Source organism: Spironucleus salmonicida, chromosome 1 (assembly GCF_000497125.1).
Source record: "Spironucleus salmonicida strain ATCC 50377 chromosome 1, whole genome shotgun sequence".
NCBI lineage: Eukaryota > Fornicata > Diplomonadida > Hexamitidae > Spironucleus > Spironucleus salmonicida.
Window position 1 is genome coordinate 1550001 of NC_090596.1, and position 22155 is coordinate 1572155.

The 22155-nt window shown below is 29.1% G+C and overlaps 14 protein-coding genes across 14 annotated transcripts in view; 7 read left to right on the top strand and 7 right to left on the bottom strand. All coding sequences in view use genetic code 6, as the record gives it.

The window, feature by feature from the left end:
- SS50377_21075 (uncharacterized protein) overlaps nt 1–1425 on the bottom strand; it is a gene marked incomplete at both ends in the record, with an annotated part of 1878 nt that extends 453 nt beyond the window's left edge. Inside the window, one exon of the mRNA XM_067905012.1 lies at nt 1–1425. This exon is cut by the window's left edge and continues 453 nt beyond it. Within this exon, the coding sequence (XP_067768494.1) occupies nt 1–1425 (1425 nt within the window).
- Nucleotides 1426–1465: 40 nt separating this feature from the next.
- SS50377_21076 (uncharacterized protein) lies at nt 1466–2434 on the top strand (the record flags this gene model as incomplete). The annotated part of the gene is made up of 1 exon (XM_067905013.1): nt 1466–2434. One exon carries the CDS (start codon nt 1466–1468, stop codon nt 2432–2434), a length of 969 nt encoding a protein of 322 aa, XP_067768495.1.
- A 30-nt stretch (nt 2435–2464) lies between these two features.
- SS50377_21077 (Tubulin tyrosine ligase) lies at nt 2465–3961 on the top strand (the record flags this gene model as incomplete). The annotated part of the gene is made up of 1 exon (XM_067905014.1): nt 2465–3961. The coding sequence occupies one exon, from the start codon at nt 2465–2467 to the stop codon at nt 3959–3961; it is 1497 nt and encodes a 498-aa protein (XP_067768496.1).
- Nucleotides 3962–3999: 38 nt separating this feature from the next.
- Nucleotides 4000–4362, top strand: SS50377_21078 (Torus domain-containing protein; the record flags this gene model as incomplete). Its single annotated transcript, XM_067905015.1, has 1 exon — nt 4000–4362. One exon carries the CDS (start codon nt 4000–4002, stop codon nt 4360–4362), a length of 363 nt encoding a protein of 120 aa, XP_067768497.1.
- A 145-nt stretch (nt 4363–4507) lies between these two features.
- Nucleotides 4508–4954, top strand: SS50377_21079 (Ribose 5-phosphate isomerase; the record flags this gene model as incomplete). Its single annotated transcript, XM_067905016.1, has 1 exon — nt 4508–4954. One exon carries the CDS (start codon nt 4508–4510, stop codon nt 4952–4954), a length of 447 nt encoding a protein of 148 aa, XP_067768498.1.
- A 32-nt stretch (nt 4955–4986) lies between these two features.
- Nucleotides 4987–5655, bottom strand: SS50377_21080 (uncharacterized protein; the record flags this gene model as incomplete). The annotated part of the gene is made up of 1 exon (XM_067905017.1): nt 4987–5655. One exon carries the CDS (start codon nt 5653–5655, stop codon nt 4987–4989), a length of 669 nt encoding a protein of 222 aa, XP_067768499.1.
- A 290-nt stretch (nt 5656–5945) lies between these two features.
- Nucleotides 5946–15392, bottom strand: SS50377_21081 (uncharacterized protein; the record flags this gene model as incomplete). Its single annotated transcript, XM_067905018.1, has 1 exon — nt 5946–15392. The coding sequence occupies one exon, from the start codon at nt 15390–15392 to the stop codon at nt 5946–5948; it is 9447 nt and encodes a 3148-aa protein (XP_067768500.1).
- A 115-nt stretch (nt 15393–15507) lies between these two features.
- On the top strand, nt 15508–16266 carry SS50377_21082 (uncharacterized protein; the record flags this gene model as incomplete). The annotated part of the gene is made up of 1 exon (XM_067905019.1): nt 15508–16266. The coding sequence occupies one exon, from the start codon at nt 15508–15510 to the stop codon at nt 16264–16266; it is 759 nt and encodes a 252-aa protein (XP_067768501.1).
- An 8-nt stretch (nt 16267–16274) lies between these two features.
- Nucleotides 16275–17285, bottom strand: SS50377_21083 (uncharacterized protein; the record flags this gene model as incomplete). The annotated part of the gene is made up of 1 exon (XM_067905020.1): nt 16275–17285. One exon carries the CDS (start codon nt 17283–17285, stop codon nt 16275–16277), a length of 1011 nt encoding a protein of 336 aa, XP_067768502.1.
- Nucleotides 17286–17345: 60 nt separating this feature from the next.
- On the top strand, nt 17346–19664 carry SS50377_21084 (uncharacterized protein; the record flags this gene model as incomplete). Its single annotated transcript, XM_067905021.1, has 1 exon — nt 17346–19664. One exon carries the CDS (start codon nt 17346–17348, stop codon nt 19662–19664), a length of 2319 nt encoding a protein of 772 aa, XP_067768503.1.
- Nucleotides 19665–19674: 10 nt separating this feature from the next.
- Nucleotides 19675–20208, bottom strand: SS50377_21085 (putative U2 small nuclear ribonucleoprotein A; the record flags this gene model as incomplete). The annotated part of the gene is made up of 1 exon (XM_067905022.1): nt 19675–20208. The coding sequence occupies one exon, from the start codon at nt 20206–20208 to the stop codon at nt 19675–19677; it is 534 nt and encodes a 177-aa protein (XP_067768504.1).
- Nucleotides 20209–20269: 61 nt separating this feature from the next.
- Nucleotides 20270–20887, top strand: SS50377_21086 (Meiotic nuclear division protein 1; the record flags this gene model as incomplete). The annotated part of the gene is made up of 1 exon (XM_067905023.1): nt 20270–20887. One exon carries the CDS (start codon nt 20270–20272, stop codon nt 20885–20887), a length of 618 nt encoding a protein of 205 aa, XP_067768505.1.
- A 9-nt stretch (nt 20888–20896) lies between these two features.
- Nucleotides 20897–21583, bottom strand: SS50377_21087 (uncharacterized protein; the record flags this gene model as incomplete). Its single annotated transcript, XM_067905024.1, has 1 exon — nt 20897–21583. One exon carries the CDS (start codon nt 21581–21583, stop codon nt 20897–20899), a length of 687 nt encoding a protein of 228 aa, XP_067768506.1.
- Nucleotides 21584–21623: 40 nt separating this feature from the next.
- On the bottom strand, nt 21624–22106 carry SS50377_21088 (putative FixW protein; the record flags this gene model as incomplete). Its single annotated transcript, XM_067905025.1, has 1 exon — nt 21624–22106. The coding sequence occupies one exon, from the start codon at nt 22104–22106 to the stop codon at nt 21624–21626; it is 483 nt and encodes a 160-aa protein (XP_067768507.1).
- Between the last annotated feature and the right edge of the window lie 49 nt (nt 22107–22155).

The window sequence follows — 22155 nt, forward strand, 5'->3', positions numbered from 1 at the left end:
GCATTAACAGTTTTATATTTATTTTACAGTCTACTAAATATAATGTTAATCATCCTTGAAAAACACGAGCATTTCAGCTAAATAAGTTAAAATAGAATTTTTAACACCTTTGATATCCCCACATGTTAAAAATAAACTCAAACAAAATTAACACTCGTCATGTGAAATCTATTCCTTTTCTTTTGTTGACTTACTGGATAAAGCTTCGAGACTTATAGCAGCTCTGTTAAGTTCGTTGGCTAAATATCCACCATCTCCTACGCTTCTAGTAATACCAAAGATTCTGCTTTACCGTAGTCTAAAATCATAACTTTTCTTAAATTCATTGACAATGGCACTAAGACTGGTAATTTCATGTAATATAGGTCTTATTTCATCTTACTTTAACAGTAACTCTGATAATTTATTTGTATCTGTCGTTCTAGGAGGCTGCATATCTAACTATAATTATCTTGTTAGAGGCGGTATTTATTATATCGAAGTCATTTAGTCTAAAGGCAAAAATCTTTTGGCTGTTTAAGATAATGTAAAGAATGAGAAAGGATATTCATTGTCATCTATCGCTAATAAACCGTTTTAAAATGACTTGAATTATTATTCAATATAAGACTAAAACGATAACGGTGGAAGTAAACCAGATGTAATATCAGTTGATCGGTCACAAATAATGATATGTACATTATGTTATTATTCTGTTATATGTTATTAATTTAATTTTATCGATTATTATATTGCACTTGAGAACTAAGCTGCTTTAGATGATGATTTTTAATATGATACAGATACATTCTTCTAGTTTAGTGATTAGATGAATGAAGTAAACTATTAAACATCTTTTGCTAAGACAAGATTATCCATTACAGGTTGATAATCAATGTGAATTGCTCGTAATGTTGATATAATACCATGTTTATCACTTTACGCTATAATTTTTATGACTTCCTCAGTCAATGATTAGGTGAAATTTATATGAGCATATTTAAACTTTTGCTATTATTATGTGAAAGAACTTTTAATTAGTTCAATATTTTATTATGTAGGTTATACAAAAATAATGCTTTATACAAAATTTGAGCAAATAACTTTTGGTAATTCTTGTAGGGTAAATGTTACTATCACTTAATCCTGAGATATTTTGTTTTAAGTAAAGCAAAGTGAAATGATCTATAAAGTAAAATTATCTAAAATTAATACTTTTGGTCCAATTATTTTAATTCCTTCAGAATTCTAAAAAAGCTGTTAATATACATTTTATACTAATTATGAAACTTACATTATTGTTTACTTTTATAATGATAATTATAAACATATATAATTAAGATAGTGATTCTTAGTCTAAATAAACACAATTTTAATTATATTCTAATCAAATATTATTATTAATTGCTATATAAACCACTGTTTAAAATACACATTATTATACATTTTTAAGATTATACTAATTTCCGCTCCATCTTTCAGCATAATGAGCTGTTTTTCAAAGTCTCCAAATTCTATTTTTATTGCCGAAGAGATACATATTTCGACAACTTTATAAAAATAAACAGAAGATTAGACATATTAGTCTTTTTATAACAATATAAATAACCTTGAAACTTGCATTAGTAATCTGAAGAGTTCTAAATCACCAATTGAATCCGTTAGAAAGGCAACAAAACAGCCAAGCCAAGAAAACTTAATGAAAGCCTATGAAGAAACTTTAGAAATAGCAACATTTTTGTATAAATTATTTGTTGCATGGGACGAGGCAAATACTGTAATTGTAGAAATAATAGATATGTTATGTTAAGTTGGTGACGGTAATTTTTCAACAAATGAAAGTCTTAATCATTCAAAATTAAAAGAAGAGCGGAGCAAGACCCTTCTGATGTTCATTTTAATTATACAAAAGAATATTGCTGAAGCTACATAGTCATTAATTTCAAGTTAAATCAGTAATTATATTTCATCTTATAAGCGTGTTAGAACTTAACTAAAAGGATAGCAATTCAATGATGATTCAGTTTACAAATTTATTACTAATAACAATTAATTCCATTTCCTATTCAACTAATTTGGTTCAGCATAAATGCTCGAGTTTAGATTTAAGAGTACTTTATCGGCATCAGACGATGTTAAAATTTAGAGAATATATGCTATTCTTTCGGTGGGATCAGCTCTATATTCTATTGACTAAAAGGCAGGTGTTTTATGCCACTCTGTGGCACATATGTTATTATACTCATAGACAGATGCAGGTCTTATTTCCATCAAACGGAGTAATTTAACATCACCGTTTGTACTAGCAATTCTAGACAATTCATAATTCATTTAACTGTAGCCTCAAATAAGGGATATTTTACTAGGCGTTTTAAAAGATTCAAGATGCGAAAAAGTTGAAAGTATTACTTAGCACCCAGATGCTGATAAGAAACTGCTTAAAGTATTTAAATGATCTGTGAAATTTTATATTACCACTCCAAAAATGAGTTAATTATTTACATCAGACTCTGAAATTGAGAAGATTGATTCTATAGTATCCTGTATTTAAAAATCTGGAATACCTAAAAATGCTAATATAGTAAGATTTGCTCATTTAGTAGATCCGGAAGTTAAAGGATTAGATTTGCCCAGTAAGCTGAAAGTTTACTATGCTGGCCCTCTATCATTAATTGTAAAATAAACTTTTGATAAAGCTGGTTTTATATCAACAAGAGACTAAACGTTAAAGTTTAATGTTTGTTGGGGAGCCCCAAAACCGATGGAATGGTATTAGACACTTGCCCCGGGTTAAATCATAAATTAATGGCCAGGATCTGCAGCATTAGGTAACAAAGGTGTCATGGCTAGATGTGGAAATACTGCAAACAAAAGAGATGAGAGATTTGATGTTTGGTAGAAGACATTTGTTCTACCATCAGATTCAGTATCACTTTAGCGCGAAATGGTGGACTACCCACTAAAATGGTTTATCTATAAGCCAGTTAACGCAAATAGAGGTGAAGGAATAAAATTGGTAAGGTCTGGGGATCGAATCGATTTTACAAAAGATGTTGTCGTTTAACATTATATGAAAAATCCATTATTAGTTAATAGTCGAAAATTTGATTTACGAATATATGTTTTAATAACATCTATTGATCCACTAGTAATATATGTTTACAAAAAAGGGCTAGCTAGATTTGCCTCTAAAACCTACGAGAAACCTTCGAGAGCTAACAAACGTTAAAACCATATTCATCTAACAAATTTTTCTTAAAATAAAGGGGAAGTAACTGACTTTCCAACAAAAATTGAGTTGCATGATATCTTAACTATTCTATCTTAGAATCCTTAATTGTTTGATGAAAAGGCGAGTGTTTCAACTGATAATATTTATGAAAAGTTACTTAATGAAATTCATAGAACTGTAAGGTTAGGTATTTTGGCAGCTGAACCTAAACTTTATTAAGCTGCTCATCAGGCATAATGTGCTCACTCATTTCCTAGGCGTTGCTTTGGATTATATGGATTTGATATTATTTTTGATGTTCTGGGTAATCCTAAATTATTAGAAATGAATATATCACCTAGCACAGAAACTAGCACTGATATTGATCTTGAAATTAAGAGTAAGCTAATAATTGATATTATGGATTTAGTAGGCGTAAATGTTCCAAAATTAATACCTTAGTTTGGCGTAAATAATGGAAGTTAAAGAAGTAACTACTTGCCAAAGGCAAAAGGGTTTTTAGGATTCTAGTTAGAAGCTGGTGAACTTAAATATAGCAATTAAACAAATTTTCAGAAAAAATTAGATACAGAAGATCTAACTAGATTTGAAAAACGTGTTCTATAGCAGATTATTGACGAGTAAACCAGACTAGGTGATTTTTAGCGATTATTGCCGGATCAAGGATATAGAAGCTACTATGAATCTGAAAGGTATCTTAATAATCTGGTAGAATGTTTTGTCGAGTATGGGTTGAAAGGTGAATTGTGAGTTAGTGTTATATATTAAATTATATAATAGATTAAATAATGCCTAGATAATTTATATGCTTAGACTGGGTTAAAGGTAGATGCTCAGGAGATGACTGCCCAAGATATCATAATATTCCCGATTTAAATTTTGAAAAAGATCTTCTTTTAATTCATGACTGTTTTGGAAGGTAAAGGCCATATGAAATAGATAAAAAAGGAAATAATATTGGTTCATTTTCATTAGATAGCAAAAGCATTCGTATATATAATTTTAAGAAATCAATTGAATTCAAGTCTGAACATGTCTGTGATCAACAAAATGGATTTTTAATTATTACTTTCGACCTAAGAGCTGCAAGTGAATATTATCGTGAACTACTAAAGGCCAATAATATTAAAGTACAATGGCAGATCAGATGAAAATATTTTTGGTTTGTTTGTGATTTTTATGGTTCAACTATTTTCTTATAATCGCAAAATATATACTTTTATCAATTTTAAACATTAATATAAATTTTATATATAAGTAAATAAATTATATTATTAACTTTACATTCCACTTAAAATGAAAATCGCTATAGCATGTGACCATGGTGGTTTTGAGCTCAAGTAATTCATCCAAAACTCACTTAAAGATACGCATACCATACTTGATCAGGGAACTAATTCCAACACATCAGTAGATTACCCTGATTTTGCATCCGCTGCATGTTAACTTGTACTAACCAAACAGGCTGATTGTGCAATTTTGGTATGCGGAACTGGTGTTGGTATGTCAATTGCTGCTAATAAACATAATGATATCCGCTGTGCACTTTGTACTAACGAATTTGAGTCTGAAATGACTAGAAGACACAATAATGCTAACGCACTTGCTTTAGGTGGAAGAGTTATCGGTCAAGAACTAGCTCTCCGCATTGTTAATACGTTTTTAACAACAGAATATGAAGGTGGTAGACACCAGGCCAGATTAGATAAAATCAAAGCTATTGAGGAGGCTCAGAAGAAGTGAAGTGATGATTAACATCTAATGTCTATACATGTTCACTCAATATTATACATCTATGAATTTCGCATTTTGATGATGCTACTGTTGACTTCTTTTTGTCTATAAATATGAGGCTAGATAACATCACGAGAAAAAGGGATCATTTATGCCGATTTAAGATTTAAATCAGACTAAAAATTAAATTCGAAAGTATCGTGACTGGATATTTTACCAGTTAAAAACTTTCGGTGTGATTTTTTTGCACTTGGAAATACTTAAAAGTTGATATTTAAGATTCTTCTTGATATATTATCAATAAAGAAGAAATCAGTTCGTTTTACTTACTAAAAGTTAGGTTTCATTGCTGTAATTTTTTTAGGGACATATAAATCTGAAATATCATTTAACTCATATTCATGATACTTATTTTTAAAAGCAGTATCTCTATCCTGGGCATTTAATATCTACCACACAATATTACTCTTATTTGTAGAGGCTAATACTAATTAGTGCTTGATAAACTCAGATTCTGTAGAAAGTTATTTAGATGACAGTCTACCTCTCACTTTATTATTTGTAGGGTGGAATTCGCCACTAAACCGGCCAATACCAGTATAAAAAGCTATAACTGGAATTGCTTTTAATGTTATCCAAGGTAAAAACGAGCCATCATCATTCACTATATTGAATTTCAACAAATCCGGTATTACATCTAAAACGTGCATATCTAAAGAGTTTATTTCTTAAGTAATAAATAAATAATAATTTTGATCTTCAACTATGGCTAGTTGTACGAATTATATTAAATATTCCATACACTGTGGTATTTTGGAGTCAAAATAAAATATGACGATATTTTACCCTTCTATCCAATCGTAAGCTCTATTATAAAATAAAAATTAACGTGTTTCGTAAGGCGTCAGTGTATGTTTATTTGAATGATTAAACTTATTATCTTTAGTCATTTATGCGGAAACGATAAATTATCATATTACTATATATTTAAAATATTTGGTCACTGATCTTTTATTTTAGCAATACCTGTCGGAGGTACATATTTCTTATAACCAGAAATTACGTCCCAAATGAACATAATATCTTTTGTTTCAATAATTAGCTATCCCCTAGCTATCGAATTACCGACTTAACAACTTATTACAAATTAACTCAATTTACCAGCATGTAATGTTTAGATACCACTTGCTCCAGGCTCTAAAATACCACGTTCTGGGCTAATTGAGAATCTATCCGATGAGCTAGGCGTGAAATAAGCCCTATATTCAGAATATACGTTCAATATATTCTGAGTTTACAAAATATACTCTCCAGGTGTATGTCCGTTCGGCAATTCTACTGTTAGTAAACCTTCTGTCTTCGGGTCATCAGCAAAAAGCTGAATAGGTAACTTGTATCTTCCACCCTCTCTAGTTGATATAACAAATAGTACATCACATGCAAATGGCTTCAATGGATAAAAGGTGAATGTAACATTTCTTCTTCCAATATTTGGAAGTGGAGACGATAACCTAGAGGTGGGCGTCATCAAACTAGTCCAATTAGCAGTTAAAGATCTGCGAACAGTAGCAGGAATGTCATCAAAAACCGAAGTTGGTTCGGTGATATTTGCACATTCGAAGTCAAAAGTTACGTCATCCAGATTTTCGATCTAGACTTCTGGAGGTAGTTGAACAGTTTTTAAAATTTACTATCTACTAGATGTGGATAAAAATGCTAACGGTTATCTATGAGTATACTCCCCAATACAGTCAATAGTATATTCAAAAGGTAAAAATTCAGCGTCTGCAATGTCCCAATTTGGATTAATTAATATCCTAAAAGATGTCTATAAGACGTTTAATTTTTTGGGAATGAAAATATATTTAATATAGATCATCTAACTCGGTTCCAGAAGCTGATCCTTGCATGTAAATTGAAGCTCTTACAAGTGTTCATACTCAAATTTAACACTTGCACGTGATAAAAATGGATTTTTGAATGCAATTTAACCAGATGTACCTTAATTAAGCTAAGCATAGACCTTGATAATCGGAATTTCTGACTATAAAGTACCTTCCCCATTAATGTTATATCTACTTTAATAGATTACATTTCCTTTAACATCTTTTCCGTATATATTAACTATACAATTCTCAACTTCACCAATTTTGCTAGGTTTGTATTAAATCTTAATTTATTTTTCTTCTCGAGAATCTAAAGTAAATCTAATATTTTAACACTTAAATGACTCTTAATTACTTAAATTCACATTATATAATACTGAAAAATCAAACTTATCGTTAACAATCGAAATATCGGTGTCAATACCCTGACCTATTAGTGCCTTTACGCTTACAGTCTGAGAATCAATTTCAGTGGTGTCAAATTTAAGATTATACCAAAATTCACCACATTACTCAGAAGAGAATTTGATAGTCCCCTAATAATTTTATTAAGCATATGGCAAGAATTAAATTTCAAATTCTGATGTAAGTTTAGGTTATACTTTTAATATAGGTTGATAGGATAAAACATATGAAGGAATATCTTAATGTGCTACATAGAATGTTGCTACCTTATTTGAAGGGTTTTAAATAGTTGCCTTTACCATAATGGGTTGAGAAACTTTGGTCTTACCTTCAAGTATTCCTGAAGCGTTTCTGGGGTTAATTTTAAGAGAAAAATTATAGTGAACATAAGTTCCATCTGATTTGTTTAAATAAAGATGAGATAAATAATTCCCTGATACATAATGACAAGCATAAATATCAATTTGCCCTGTTTATCCTGGTTAAACCTCATACTATTCTTATCCAGCTCTAAATATATCAGCATTCTCTTCAAATTTAGGATAAATCATTACAGGTGCCTGAGTAGGATTAATATACTAAATCTAATGGCATAACTCCTACATTACTGCGCATTCTAAATTAATCACTGCTTTAGATTTTGGCTCAGTGGCCTTAGCCAATATCACGTAATCTCCAGCTAAAATATTTGTATTACTCTATCTGATAACCAATTTTTAAGTGCAATCTATTATCCAACTTGGATTAAAACTTAAATTGATTATTCGCTTGTCATTAGGTTGAACAGTGAATGTAAGCTCATCAACTGACTAGTCGTCTATCAAAAAATATTCAATTTTTGTCGACTAAAATGTCAATTAATACTCCTAGATAGAACTCTCTACATTGGTAACCGTGAATTGATAGCTATCACGCTCACCAACAATACATTATAAATGTACCTTGACCTCCTCAATTCGCTTCAAAACGTTTAAAATGATTTCATAAACTCTCGTTATATTATCTGTCAAAATGATCAGTTTGTATAAATACATGTCAGCTATCATTTTAGCCTTATTTTATGCCTACAGTATAAAACTGTGGGTATTTGCATTATATGTGCAACTTAACTAATTCGTATTGCCGATTGGCATTAGTGCAAACTTAAGCATATCGGTGTTGTTAATCTTGTCAAGTAGATTCAAATCAGTTGCTGATATAGAAAATTATTTCAATTCGCTTGCTTAACACACCAATTTGACCGTCTATGCAGCGTCAGGAAGAAGGCTAAAGCCTTTAATTTCAAACATTTTTTAACCTACATTTTCATCCTAAAGAGTGATTGTGCTGATATAAAGACCAGGATGTGTTGGACTGAAAATTAAATTTAAATTAGCTTTTCCATTACCTTTTACGTTCAGAACCTTTTCAGTTTTGATACTAACTTGAGATTTGCCCTCTCTAATATTTGATTATTTAGAAGTTTTTTGAACGTCGATAGGATAGAATTTTTCAGTTGTAGAAACTTTGTATTTTGCGTCGATTTAGGTAATATTTTCAATAGAAATGGAAAGTTTGGTTGAGCTGCTTGCAAAGCACTCCATTTCGATAGCTTTAGATACACTTTTATCCTAGACGGTAACGTGCACAAAAATATTATTTGGCAGCTGAAGTTGTTTTATTGCTTCGAAAACTGGTGTTAATTGTACTATAAAGACCATTTGCTTCAAAAAGTTAGGTTTAATTTGAACATTAAAAGCGTTCGTCTACTTTGTTTCAACAATAATTTGGTTCAAACTGAGACCAATATCGCAAGATTAGGTTGTCTAAATTGGATATTGGAACTAGATATTATATTTAAGAGCTGATTTGTAAGGATTTGATACCTCAATCGCCTGCTGGATGTTTTCTCCTAAGAATGTTGTGACTTTCAGCGATTTGCTTGGAATCAAGCTTGGGAGAGTTAGATAAAGTAAACTAGCTAGGATTTTTGTGCAAAAAATATTATTCATTATATTTTACTCATTGATTTAAACTTAATAGAACATATCTACATTGCACATAAAATTAAACTGGTTGCGTAAGAACATGCAAATTTCCTTCCAAAGCTCTTTTCTACATAACTAAAAGGTTTACCATGATTTCTCAGAGATTTCTATTGGCTTAACAGTCAACTTATAAAGTTAGTTAAGCATAAAATCGGTTTAATTTCGTGCCAATTTTGTATCTGCAATTTTTTAGGCATTGTTAATGACATCTTCGACTTTTTACGCCAAATTAACTTGAGAGGGTGCAAAACTTAAAATACATAGCCCGATTTCCACACCAGAAATTAGTGATTTGAAATCTAAAATTTATATATCAAAATTTGTATTAAAAATCTAGAATTTTGCATAAAATTCAATGAATTTCAGCGTTAAATCCTCTATTTCTGATGGAACCATTTTCGTGAAGAATTTACTCTAGGTCGCTCTATCAAAAATTTAACTGTTAATGGCTTTTTTGAATTGGAATTCGCTTGACTCTCCCAAAATCCAATTTTTAAATTTATCTTAAGAAATGGATAAATTAGTTTTCTGAACATTTAATAATGATATTTTGACAATTTCTTATAAAACGAAAAACCAAGCAGATTAATGACATGCTTGGTGCACAAATTTCAAAAGGTTAGTAAGTATTTCAGCGTTTTAAGAAGAAATTAATGAGTTAATAAGTGAAAATTCGGTCTATTAGTCGATTGTATATGCATTCGTTGCAAGTATTGCGATGCTCTTCTTCGTATAAGCTAGGAAATCTGACTGAGATAAAAGAAGTGAAAAATGGATGTTGTTTAACATTGCACCGTGTATTTTAAGAGTGTTCAAAAATGATTCGTAGCAGCTTGCTAAAAAGTCGACTTTTTACGTCTCAATTGTTGGAATATTTTAAACTTATTTGAGAGTAAAATTGACTGATTTACCATAAGTTTACGCTACAAAAATTAAAAATTACTAACTTCTATTAGTAATATTTGTAAAGTACGAAGGGAAAGAATTAACTTTTTATCCATAAAACAAGTTAATCGTATTAAGTAATATTTAAAGTCTATTTTAGTTGTCAGAAATATCAATTATATCTGTTAAGTATGGTATAAAAGGACTAAATGGCACTTCTGAGCTCAGTAACTACTTGAAGCAATTCATCCAATAAAATTGAACTCTTGATAATTTCTAATCATATGCTGGATTCAACTTAGTAATAAACGGTCCTTAAATGAACTACTTTACAACCTAATTAACTAGTTTGTTCTAATTATTTGGAAATGTACCAGTTATAGGATTCACCAAAATATATTCATAGTTAAATTGTGATTATTAGTTCTTATAAATTGCGTCGTAATTTTAAGAAATTGCATATTCTGAAAATTCAATAAATGGTTTAGCACTAACTGATTGTAATGCCAAAAGTAATGTCTTAGAAATACCAAATTTCATCAATTCAGCTGGTTCTAAATCTGGATTTTAAGTATAGTAATTAATAGTTCTAAGCTAGTCGTTTTCATAAGTATTGAGAACATTATTCAAATTATATTCTATAAGTTGGAAATCATCATTGTATGCGTTTCCAGAGATGAACACGTAGTAAGGCACATTATTGTCATCTAAAAATGCGATTTTACTGTTGAATGATATAGGGAACGCTGAAACAAAGGATACTACAACAGGTAAATACTTAATCATATGATTTATTACATTACCGAATGGCCAGATGACGTTGAAAGCAATTTTTGAAAGTTCTGGTGGAAAATACATTTATAATCTAGTATTTTATTTAAATCCAACGTTATAAATATTGAATTAAATTCTTGACGGCTAGTTGACTACTGTATTTGGGAAGAAAAATAGTTAGTTGTCAAAGACTAAATTTTTATGAATAGCAACGGCATTAAGTTAAATATTTAATGAATCGGCAGTAAGATAATTTTAGCGTTAAAAGAAACTAATAGTGCCTTCTGATATATAATAGATTTTAGCATTTGCTACATGTTGTCCAACTACTGTTGGTGAAAAATAAATTCTAATAGAAACTGAATCAAATGAAGATATTTAACCAAATGGTTGGGAAATTGAAAAAATGTTATCATTAATCATTTCATCATTTGCATTATAAAGTACAATTGTATAGTAAACTGGATTAGGTGTAGTATTAGAAATATTAATATCAGATGAGAATAACCCTGTATTTGCAAGATATTTCATAAATGGTATTTCTTTTTACAATTCTTCTTTTGAAAGCTGCTACCCACCTATAGAAGTGAACAATTCTTAATATAATTGTTTTTAAGAGGAGGGGGATGCTAAAATAGATTGCTTATAACCATTATCTGAAACTTTGATTCCAAAATCAACTTATGCATTAGATAGTGTGATTACTGCATTTTAAGAAGAAAATAGATATTTTAATTAATTATTATAACCAAAGCAAGACGAGTCTGTCATATTAGCATATTTCTGGCCTAAAATCCAGAAGAATAAACTTTATTCAATGTTTTATTCTACTTACGAAATAATTAATTAAATATTAATGACACATTATTATCCGACAGGTATATTTATGTATAAAACTTTTCCAGGTTATTTAATCTAAATTTCGGCATTATTTCTATATATTTATCCACCATACGCATCATTAATATTTACATTATTCATAATATTATTTAAATATTCTGTATAATTATCGTCTTTACAATTTTTGAAAACTGGCAAATTGTATTTATACGCTAATTCAGTTAACATATTGTCTGTACGCTAGGTTGCCTATGGAGAAGGAGAACGATCATTATTAAATTATTGCCCTTAGTACATTGAAAACATGTTAATCATTTCATCATATTAATATTAATTAAATGTAACGTTGTTGTCTTGAGTTTCTTAAAGTGTAATAAACTAGGCATGTGATGCATCTACAAAAATACCAGCTGCCACCTTGCCTCTATTTGTCAATACTAATTTTTATGTATTGGTCACATTAGTTACAACATGTGCAACATAAATATCCTTTACTGGTAGCATAACACTGTCTTCACCTTAAGATATTGATTATTGATTTCTAGTAACAACTGACTAGCTAACCGGTACGGATGGAGGATTGCTAACTATATTAGTTGTATATTTCTCAATCATAACATAAGCTACTTCGACAGCACCTTTAATATTCAATGAGATTGTCTCCCCGCCTATTATCTTAGTTTAAAGCTAAATATTAAAATTACCCAAAGTCTATGCAATAAAACTTAACTAAACACCGGCAGAATCTTCGGCTGAAATTTCTCCTCTTTAAGAATCTAACACTAGTTAGATAAAATTCTAGCTATTATTGAACTCATTTTGCAAAATCTCATAAAATAATGGAAATTATGCATTTTTATTTTATAATGTGATATTGCTTTAAATCTACTATGATACCGTTATTAATCCTAAATCAATTTATTTCTCAAGAATATTTGCTTTGCCAGGATTTAACTTAGTGATTATTGGAATGTAATAAGACGTTCCTTTTTCGAACGAAATTTCTAAAGTATTTGTGATGATAGGTTCTTGTGACGGAATCCATTCGACTTTACACTCAATTGTTGAGTTTACTGGAATTAATATATCAGTAAACTCTAACTTAATATCATCACCTGTTTATTATAAAGACAAGTAGGTTTAAACATCAGATGTACCAACATTAGTTAACATTAATGTCTAACAAATTCTCTTTTAAAATGCATTCTCTGAATTAAGATTAAAAAACATGCAATCCTAGGTTTATTCCATATCAAATCTAGGTTATTATAGAACTTTCAATACTCTAGCTAACGTTTCTTAATTCTAGGTATTATTAAATAACTTATAATTACTTCTTAGTTAAGGTCTGATAACTTCTGCTTTAATATTTAATTACTAGTAGAATTAATCATTAATAAAAACTTAAATTTTATCATAGAATTTTTTATTAAGATCTGAGAATAGAACTTATATTCCGAAACTAGTATAACAACCTGGGGGTAAATATTAAGGATTATTTAAAATAATAAACTCGCAAGATTATACATCATCTTCTTTAGGCTGATAAGCTAACTCTACTTTAACATAATTTTAAAGATCATTAGCAATTTTATAGTACTTCGTACAAGTAGTTCCGACTGTGACTTGGTTAAATTCGAAATCAGTTGTTCCTGTTGTAATTATTGATAATTATCTTTATGCTAACTTGACTTTGCATTCATCGTGTATTTTATTGAATTAAATTGCATCAAATGCAGATTAGGGGTAGGTTTTATTTGTGGGTAAAATATCATTTTAAAGCGCTGGACGCTTTTTCGGTTAAACCATTTAATCAACCATATCAATATTCTCATTAATTTTTTATTAAGTTCTATCAATTATTTTAGGATTTTACTTATAAGTAAAAGGTGCCGAATCATATGCAGTATCCCCAAGCCCTAAATCAATATGATCATTGTATGCTGTAACTTTGGTATGATGAATTTCTACATCATCGGAATCTTCTTCATTCATGTATTTTTTACAATAATTTGTATTCTGAAGTTATTCTAACTTTGAAGCTTTATAAGTACCGTCCATACCCAGATTTTATGCAGCTATTGTGTCTTTAAATTTGCTTAATGTAATAGTATTCGTCATTTCTAAAGGTAAAGCTTCCTTTTAAACCCTTGAATCGACTTTAGAAATTGTTTACTATAATTTTTTAGGAAGTTAATCTTTATTTACTAGTAAACCAATATTAACATTGTAATACGAATTTCCTATATTAATATGGAAAAATCCATCGAAATCTGTTAATGAATTTGGTTCATACGATAATTAAAAGATTCTGCTTTCTTTAGGCTATAAAGTAAATGTCATATCAGAATTTATCTTGAAACCAGGAGGTAATTACATTTCAATTCTCACCGGATAATGATTCATACTCTTCATCTCAAAAAACTTCTCTTAATTTCTTTTGAAATGAAATTCATGATCAGAGAATACTACAAGGGGTCTTCTGCTTTAACTCTAGACTATAAGCTCACATGCAACCTACTTATCACCTTTAAAAATACTCAAAAACTAGACTTTAGCTTGAACGTCAAAGTCATCAATTTTAGGAGTAAAATACATAAATTCTGATCCATATTCTTTCAACTAGTCATTTGTAGCCGTCTCAGCTTTAGTATAGTCCACACCACCTAAAATTCTATCCCAATCTTTAAAATTACAATACTTCATAAAAGAGTTAGCCCTTTCAGCCAAATTCAAAGATTACTTTGGGGTAAAGCATAATTATATATCAATTGATTTATTGGCTGGGATTGTACCTTAACTAGGTAGTATTTTATAATGTGATGCCAAAAATGTATAAAATTTCTATTTCTCTTCTTCAGATGCAAAATTTTAAGAACGAGATTTAAACTCTATAATTTATGTTACGGAATCAAAAGATAAAGGAAATGGTGAAACGTTGCATAATGTATAATTTTATGTTTATTTAATATAAAATAAGGATTGGAATGTTGTATATTAAACAGGTGCATTATTATTAGTTAAAATCAAAGAAGGTGCTTATATGGAAGCAGTAACCCTATATGATAATTCATTAATTTCTAACAAATATTAAACAACATTAACTTTAGATGAATTGATATAAATAGGAATCTATAATTCTTCTAATGCTGCAATCTTACCAGATGATTGCTCAATGTCAAGGTTTAATTTATCACCTAAAATCTAGGTGATTTTTATTGCATAATCCCCAGAGCCAGTTCCAGTATTTCTTATTTTTAAGATTTTATGAATTTCTTAATCAGTAGGAATGATTCCAAAGTCAATATCATGAGCTTGTAACTTAACAAATGTTGTGATACCATTTAATGCAATAACGTACTTTTCTGTAGGAGTTGCAATAGTAAATGTATCCGCTAGCTCTACATCACCTGCCATAGCATTTAATTCAACTGGAACCTGCATCGATAAACCTGGAGCAAGTTAAGGAAGGTTCTAGAATTAAATTCGAAAATTCGAGGTTTTTGGCTATGTTGCACGTATTCTGACAGATTATAAGGTTGAATTTCTGATGTTCAGAACTTGAATTTATTTTTATGCATTAGCAATGTCATAAAATACTAACTTATCAGTAGAGATTTCAAGCGACATAATTTTTGCGGATCATATAAAGTTAGTATTATTGTATAATACTATTAAATATTATTTTCTTTATTATAGAATATTTTATAATAATAATTGAAAATTCCTTCCAGTTTTCACTTCAATGGAGGCGAGAAGACTGCTGGAAGATTATTTCTCAGATACTAAACTTTTCCTCTTTAAAGAAAACAATGATTTGTATACATCTCATAAAGGTTTAATCCCTCTTGAATAGGCTGCAATATTAGCGAAAACTAATGTCAATATTTTAAAATCTGCAATAAAGGACTCAAAAACTTTAAAGATCGACGAAAATAGTTTGTAAAAAATATTACCCCCTTAATAGCCTACTTTAGCATCTTAAACCATTATTTTTGGCCCTTTTAGTAAATTTACACCATAAAAGTTCATAAAATTATTTGCGCTAAAATCTGGATAAGTATGTCCAATGTTAGCTAATTCTTATCTTTATGAAGGTTGTAAATTAGTATTTATGATTTTCAGAAGTATTGAGGATAAGGCTAAGTTCATTAAAAACTATCCTGAAACTGTTTAAGAAAAGGATTATGATTTTAAATTAATTGATAAAATTTGGGAGGGTGTTGACGTTTATCGGCCAACTTTGAACAATAAAGATTTTGCAAGAATTCATAAATTATTGAAAGGTAAAAGCGTTTGCTACACACCTTTAGAGAGTAGAATTAGAGGATTAGTTTTTGAAAAGGATGAAGAGTTAGAAGAACAAAAAGCTGTTAAAAAATAAAAAGAATACGAAAAGAATGAAAAATAGAAATTTGAAAAAAAGAAAGCCAGATTTGAAAAGAAAGTCGAGGATAAAAGAGTTAGCAAAGATTTTAAACAAGGAAGACAAGACAAAAAGTGAAATAACAATCATTCATTCTCCCCCTCTATATTTTCCCTATAAGTCTCTTCAATACATTCTATATTCTCAAGGTCTCCAATGATTTATATTTTTTCTAGATTGTTTAATTCTTAAATATCTTAATTTTTGATATCTTAATTTTCAACATATGTACTCGTAATAATTTCTTAATTGCTTGTATGCAATATATTATTATCTTTGATCTATGAAAATTCGTCTTTATCCTGTTAGCATTATTATTATTCTTCTACATCCGTTTCTAATTCTAACTTTAACGCACACTCTTCTTCGCCTTCATAAGATTCTTCACTTTTTTAAATATAATCCAATTCGCCTTATTAAATGCACTACTACGCTAGACTTTCATATCTTATAATGGTGATATCTTATTATTATTCAGATTTTTAATACTCAGTTGGAATACTTATATTGTTTAAACTCTACTTAATTTCAATATCTTACACTAAAGTTTACCCAGTATGGATGTCGAGATGCAGGTCTTATTCAGTGGTGATTGTTTAGTCATTATTGATTATGAGATATGAGTCAGATTAAACTTCATTAGATTCTTAATTATAAGTTATAAATTAACTTCCTGTCTAAATTTCACAATCAATGAACTAATTTTAGTATAAATTTACCTATATTTCGATATGATTCTACTATTCTTGAATAGTTTTTCTTATTTCCTTACTGGATCTAATTTTTTCTAATATTTACTAATTTTCGACTTCATAATCAACAATTTAACGTTAAATTTATAATAAATTTTACTAGATTGTTAATGAATTAGCATAATTATCGTCTTTTTATAAAAGGGTAAGCTTACTGTTCAATTTAATATTCAATTATTTTTATGAATATATATTAAGTAAACGGTCTGAAATTTATTCTGTATATAAAGTAGATTGATTTGTTCTTTTCTATTAAAGTAATATTAATTTTTCGTGTAAGTTCTTTTTCACACGAACAAAAAGTGGGTCTAAACTATTATTTAATTCTTTTTAAGTTTATTGCATTTTCAGGTATATTTATTGCATATATATAATATACACTTTAAAAAACTTATCTTTATATAAATGCGGTAAATTAAAGTATCCTTAAATTAAACACTTTCATGTGCAAAAGATATTACTTAACTGCTAGTCATAATCGAACTATATAAGACACCAAATAATATGGTACATTAATCTAGAAATATTACATTTAATCCATAAATAAAACAAGCATAGGAATAGTCTTTCCTAACACCAGAACTTTACTACAATACCAAACCCAAACTTTATTGTTACTTTTAGCTAAAGAATGGTGAAATAGCATCACGAGATTCTAAGGAAATTAATTTTAGTCAATAAGAAACATTTCAGTTTTAATTAAATTAAATTGTTTTTACTATCGACTTAGGAGAAATGATACCTCTCAAAAACCCAATGTAAATTGCTAAGTTATCTATGAAATAGTTGAATTTAGAGTATTTTTCTTAAAATTTTGGTCCAATATTTTAAGAATTAAGACTTATATTTAGAATAGGAAATTATCTTAATAGCGGAATATTAAGCAATTCTGATCAGGAACTTATTGTTTATACAATTGATAATGTATAACCTAGTATTGAAATTTAGGGTTGTTTAGACAATACCTGGGTTAATTTAGTTATTTTAACACTTGATAAATAATCTGTTCCCGCTACTTATTAGTTTGACTAGTTGTTATAATGTACTTAATTTACTAAAAATTAAATTAGAGCTATAGATAATCTTAAAAGCATTAAAATAGATGAGCCAGATAAAGAAATGATGCTTTCAAATTATATAGGTAATCATTAGCATAAAATATCATATAAATATAAAACTGCTGAAAAAGTAATTAATGCACTACTCAAAAAATTTGAAAAAGAAAACAAAGGTCTTAACTTTGATTACCAGAAAATTTCAGAGTAACCATTATAGACAAAAGTTAGTTTTACTCTTCAAATATCTTTGCCATTTTTGGATAAAGAAATTAATAACTATAAGCAGATGAATGTTATATATTCAGAAAAGGATAATACCATTCAGAAGAAAAAAGATGTTTTAACGCATTGTCTAAAATATGTCAATAAAGACTATCTTAAAAATGCATTTGCACTAGCTGTATTTGTTTCTGATGATTAGCTTATAAAAATGATTCCATAATCTTAGGCAAGGCCTGTTAGTTTACAAGGTACAGATGGAAATTATATAATTAGTTTTAAAAGTGCAGAAACATTCATGTCAGGTAGTTAAGCATCTGGTAATAGTATAGAGGCACCTCTTAATTTATTCGGAACAGTTTTTGCTAGTCCTTTATATTTCCCTGATAACAAAGTTGAATCTACAATTTCCAATGAGATTCTTTAAGTCATCTCAAATAATAAAACATATATTAAATCCTACAGCACGATTTTAGATATAATATAAGAAAGAAAAGAAGAATGTATTATTTAACTTCTGGCAAGTGATAGATCAACCTTAAATATGTAGATTAAATATTTAGGGGAAATAAAGATAAAGAAAAAGACTTAACAAGAAGATAAAATATAAGAATAAATTTAGATATAACAAAGACCAAAACAAGCAGCTCCACCATTTATATCCACAGTTTTACCTAAATAATAATTCATAGAAAGTATATAGACTGATAACGGAATGAAAACATTGGCTGTTGATGAAGAAGATGTAATTCCAAAACAATTTATTATTGATTCACAAAAAATAGTATATTTAGAATAATAACTATTAGAAAAAACAAAAGAAAATATATATCTTTTAAAAGAAAATGAAACTTTAAAATCTACTTAAAACTAGTTGTTTAATTAAGAAGTGGATAGAGATAAATCAGATCCGATATTTTTCGAACGTTAAAGCGAAACAATATCTATATCTGATTTGAATATCGCATAATACTATACCGGGTTAGATTTGATTCCACGTGAAATCTCAAGTAAGTAACAGTTAATGCATTACTTAGCTAATACATGTTCAACTAAGCGGTTAACATATGCAATAAGCAATCTATGCAATGAAATAACTCTTATATCAAAGGATGCTTCGAGAGTGAAAGCTAAGAACTAAGAGAATGAAGATGCACTAATTAATGAATAAGAACAGATTATTTAACATATGGAAAAAAAGATTTATTAATTCTCGTAGTTAATATAATAATTATAAGAATAATAATATAATATTGAAACTTTGGGGTAGTATTCGAATGTACACGCTCTGAAATGCCCTGAGCGTAAAGTAAATTCATAGCGTGGTAATTTTCCACCAACTGTGTTGCCTCCACTTTCTAAACCTGCTATCAATGATATAACTTCAGTGGATGACGACATTCAAAAAGCCTTAAGCCTTGCCAAATAAATAAAAATGCAATAATGATTATAATTTTTCACTTCTTCAACGTAACAGCGTTTAGCTTTATTTTTGTTTAAACTGTTTACCGTTCGCTTGGTGTGATTGCAGCAGTATCCAGAGTTCTAAGATTTGGAATAAGATTAATAACATAAAATCTGAATCCTTTTTATAGGACTAATGGATTGCCATGGATAGTCAAGGTGCGAAGTTTTTGGAATGTTGATAAAAATTACAATTTTTCAACATTTTCAATAAGGTTCCCATGCAAATACAATATTTTAAGATCTGATAATTGTTCTAGACCTGATAAGTTTGAAATCTTATTCTAAGAAATATCTAAATAGAGTAAAGTTTCTGGCCACCAAATAGCTTCATTTATCAATTAATGTAAACCAGTTAAACAAGTAAGTTCACAATTAGATAAGCTTAAACCTGACGTTTCAGGCCTTTTTGGCTTTTTAGCGTCCTAAGGACAACCTACAGGCCGTCTTTTATTACAGTTTGAGTCTTCTGGAAGAAGTTCATCTGGCTACTTAACAGCATAATTAGAAAAGTCAATTATATTCATTTTTAGTTTGCGCGAAATTGTGCAGTACTATAAACTATATAATATATTGAATACTATTTTAATGCCTCCAAAATCAAACTTAACTGCGGATGAGGAGAAGAAGATTCGTATTTTAAACTATTTTACCTCTTCAAACATGGTATTTTCAGCTGCTACATTAGATACTGTAGCTAAAGCTACTAAAGTATCGTCTATGATTATCAAAAATCTTGTGCAATCACTTGCCGATGAAAATTTAATTTGTACTGATAAAATTGGAGCTAGTACGAACTATTGGTAATTTTCTGGTACTGTTTAACGTGAAATTTAGAGTAAAAATGACAAGCTAAGAGCTTAGGCCGAAGCTCTTTAAAAGGAAAAAGACAAATTAATATCTGAGAACCAAAAACTGACGGACTAGAATTAACTTAATGGTGACCTAGGAGCATTAATCACAGAATTGAAAGAGATAAAAAGTAAACATGCTAAGATGTCAGAATTGTAAGCTTTATACGAAAAAAATTCTCCTGACTTATACATTAAACTTTTACAATGCTATAAAGAAAGCCTTGAACTAATTAATATGGAAACTGACAATATTTTTACTCTGAAACGCTATCTAATATAAAAGCTAAATATGGAGAAGAAGCAGGCAGAACAGCTTATTAGGATAAATGGCGACTTCGACTACTACGAGTGAAAATAAATATCAATCTTCATAATATCCATCTTTTGATGGAATAGTAGAATCCTTACCCTGTAAATGATCGATTTACAATAGTAAACCAAAGAGTGAATGTGACGCAAAAGCGGCTTGCAGTTTTCTAGATCCTACCTTCCCTGCAGAGTTTAGAAGCATTGTAATTAGAGTTTTATTTTCTTCTGTGGTAAAAAATGGTTCGTACAACAGAAAAAGCTACTTTTGGCAGATTTCAGCCGACTATTTCATAGTTTCAGAAATCGCTTTAAAATCAACTTTTCGATCTTTTTAGTTAACTTTAGCAAGTGCAAATAATTGGTCCTTTCGTGACTAGGTCCAAAAATCTTTGTCAAACTTGTTAAAATTCTTTACAGAAAATGAGTAGAAAGGTAGCAGCCCTTTCTACGTTACTGAGTCAGAAAGCTGTTTCTTGATATCAAGAATTGAATTAGATTCAGTCTTTTTCTTCAAGTCCTAAAATGATACTTTCCCTCTAGAATTTAACCATTCTGATTCAATTATTTCAACTTATCCCGGTGTTAACTTGGTCTAAAGAGCTAGATGTTTCTATTTAATAATATTTTCTGGAAGACGCAGGATATATGCAACTTTCTTGTAGTTTATAGTTCCATTAACGGTATATTGGTTTATAGCTTCCAACAGCTTTTTATTATTCTCTTCATTCCATTTCACCATTTTTTCACTTTAAATTTAATAATATACAAATGTAATGATTTCACTCAAGCCCCTCTTCTATTTATTCATCAACTTTTGCTGGATGACCATCCCAAATCAGATTTTTATTTTTAAACAGGAAGCAATGAGGGATCCCTTCAACATCACACTCAGTGTTTAGCTTTTATAAGCTAAATTTAGGATCAGATGCAATATTATATTTTGTCATTTCTGGGAACTCTTTAACCATAGTTTCAATTACATGGATATTTTCGTTACTAACAGAAATAACCTTGAGCTATTAAAATTTATTCTACAACTAAGATATATGAGGAATTTAATTTTTACATGGACCACACCAAGTAGCAAAACACTCTAGTAGTATCAAATCGGTTACTTCGAAATCCACTGGTTTATGTAGGAACTCTAACTAAGTCAAATCTGGAAGTTATATGGTTTTAGGTTTTTATGATTTTTTGAAACCAATAGTACAGACGAACATTGTCAATATTGCCAATATAATTATTTATTCAGTATTTACCATTTATGTGGAAGGCAAATTTATTATTATATTTTATTTATACATAAATATT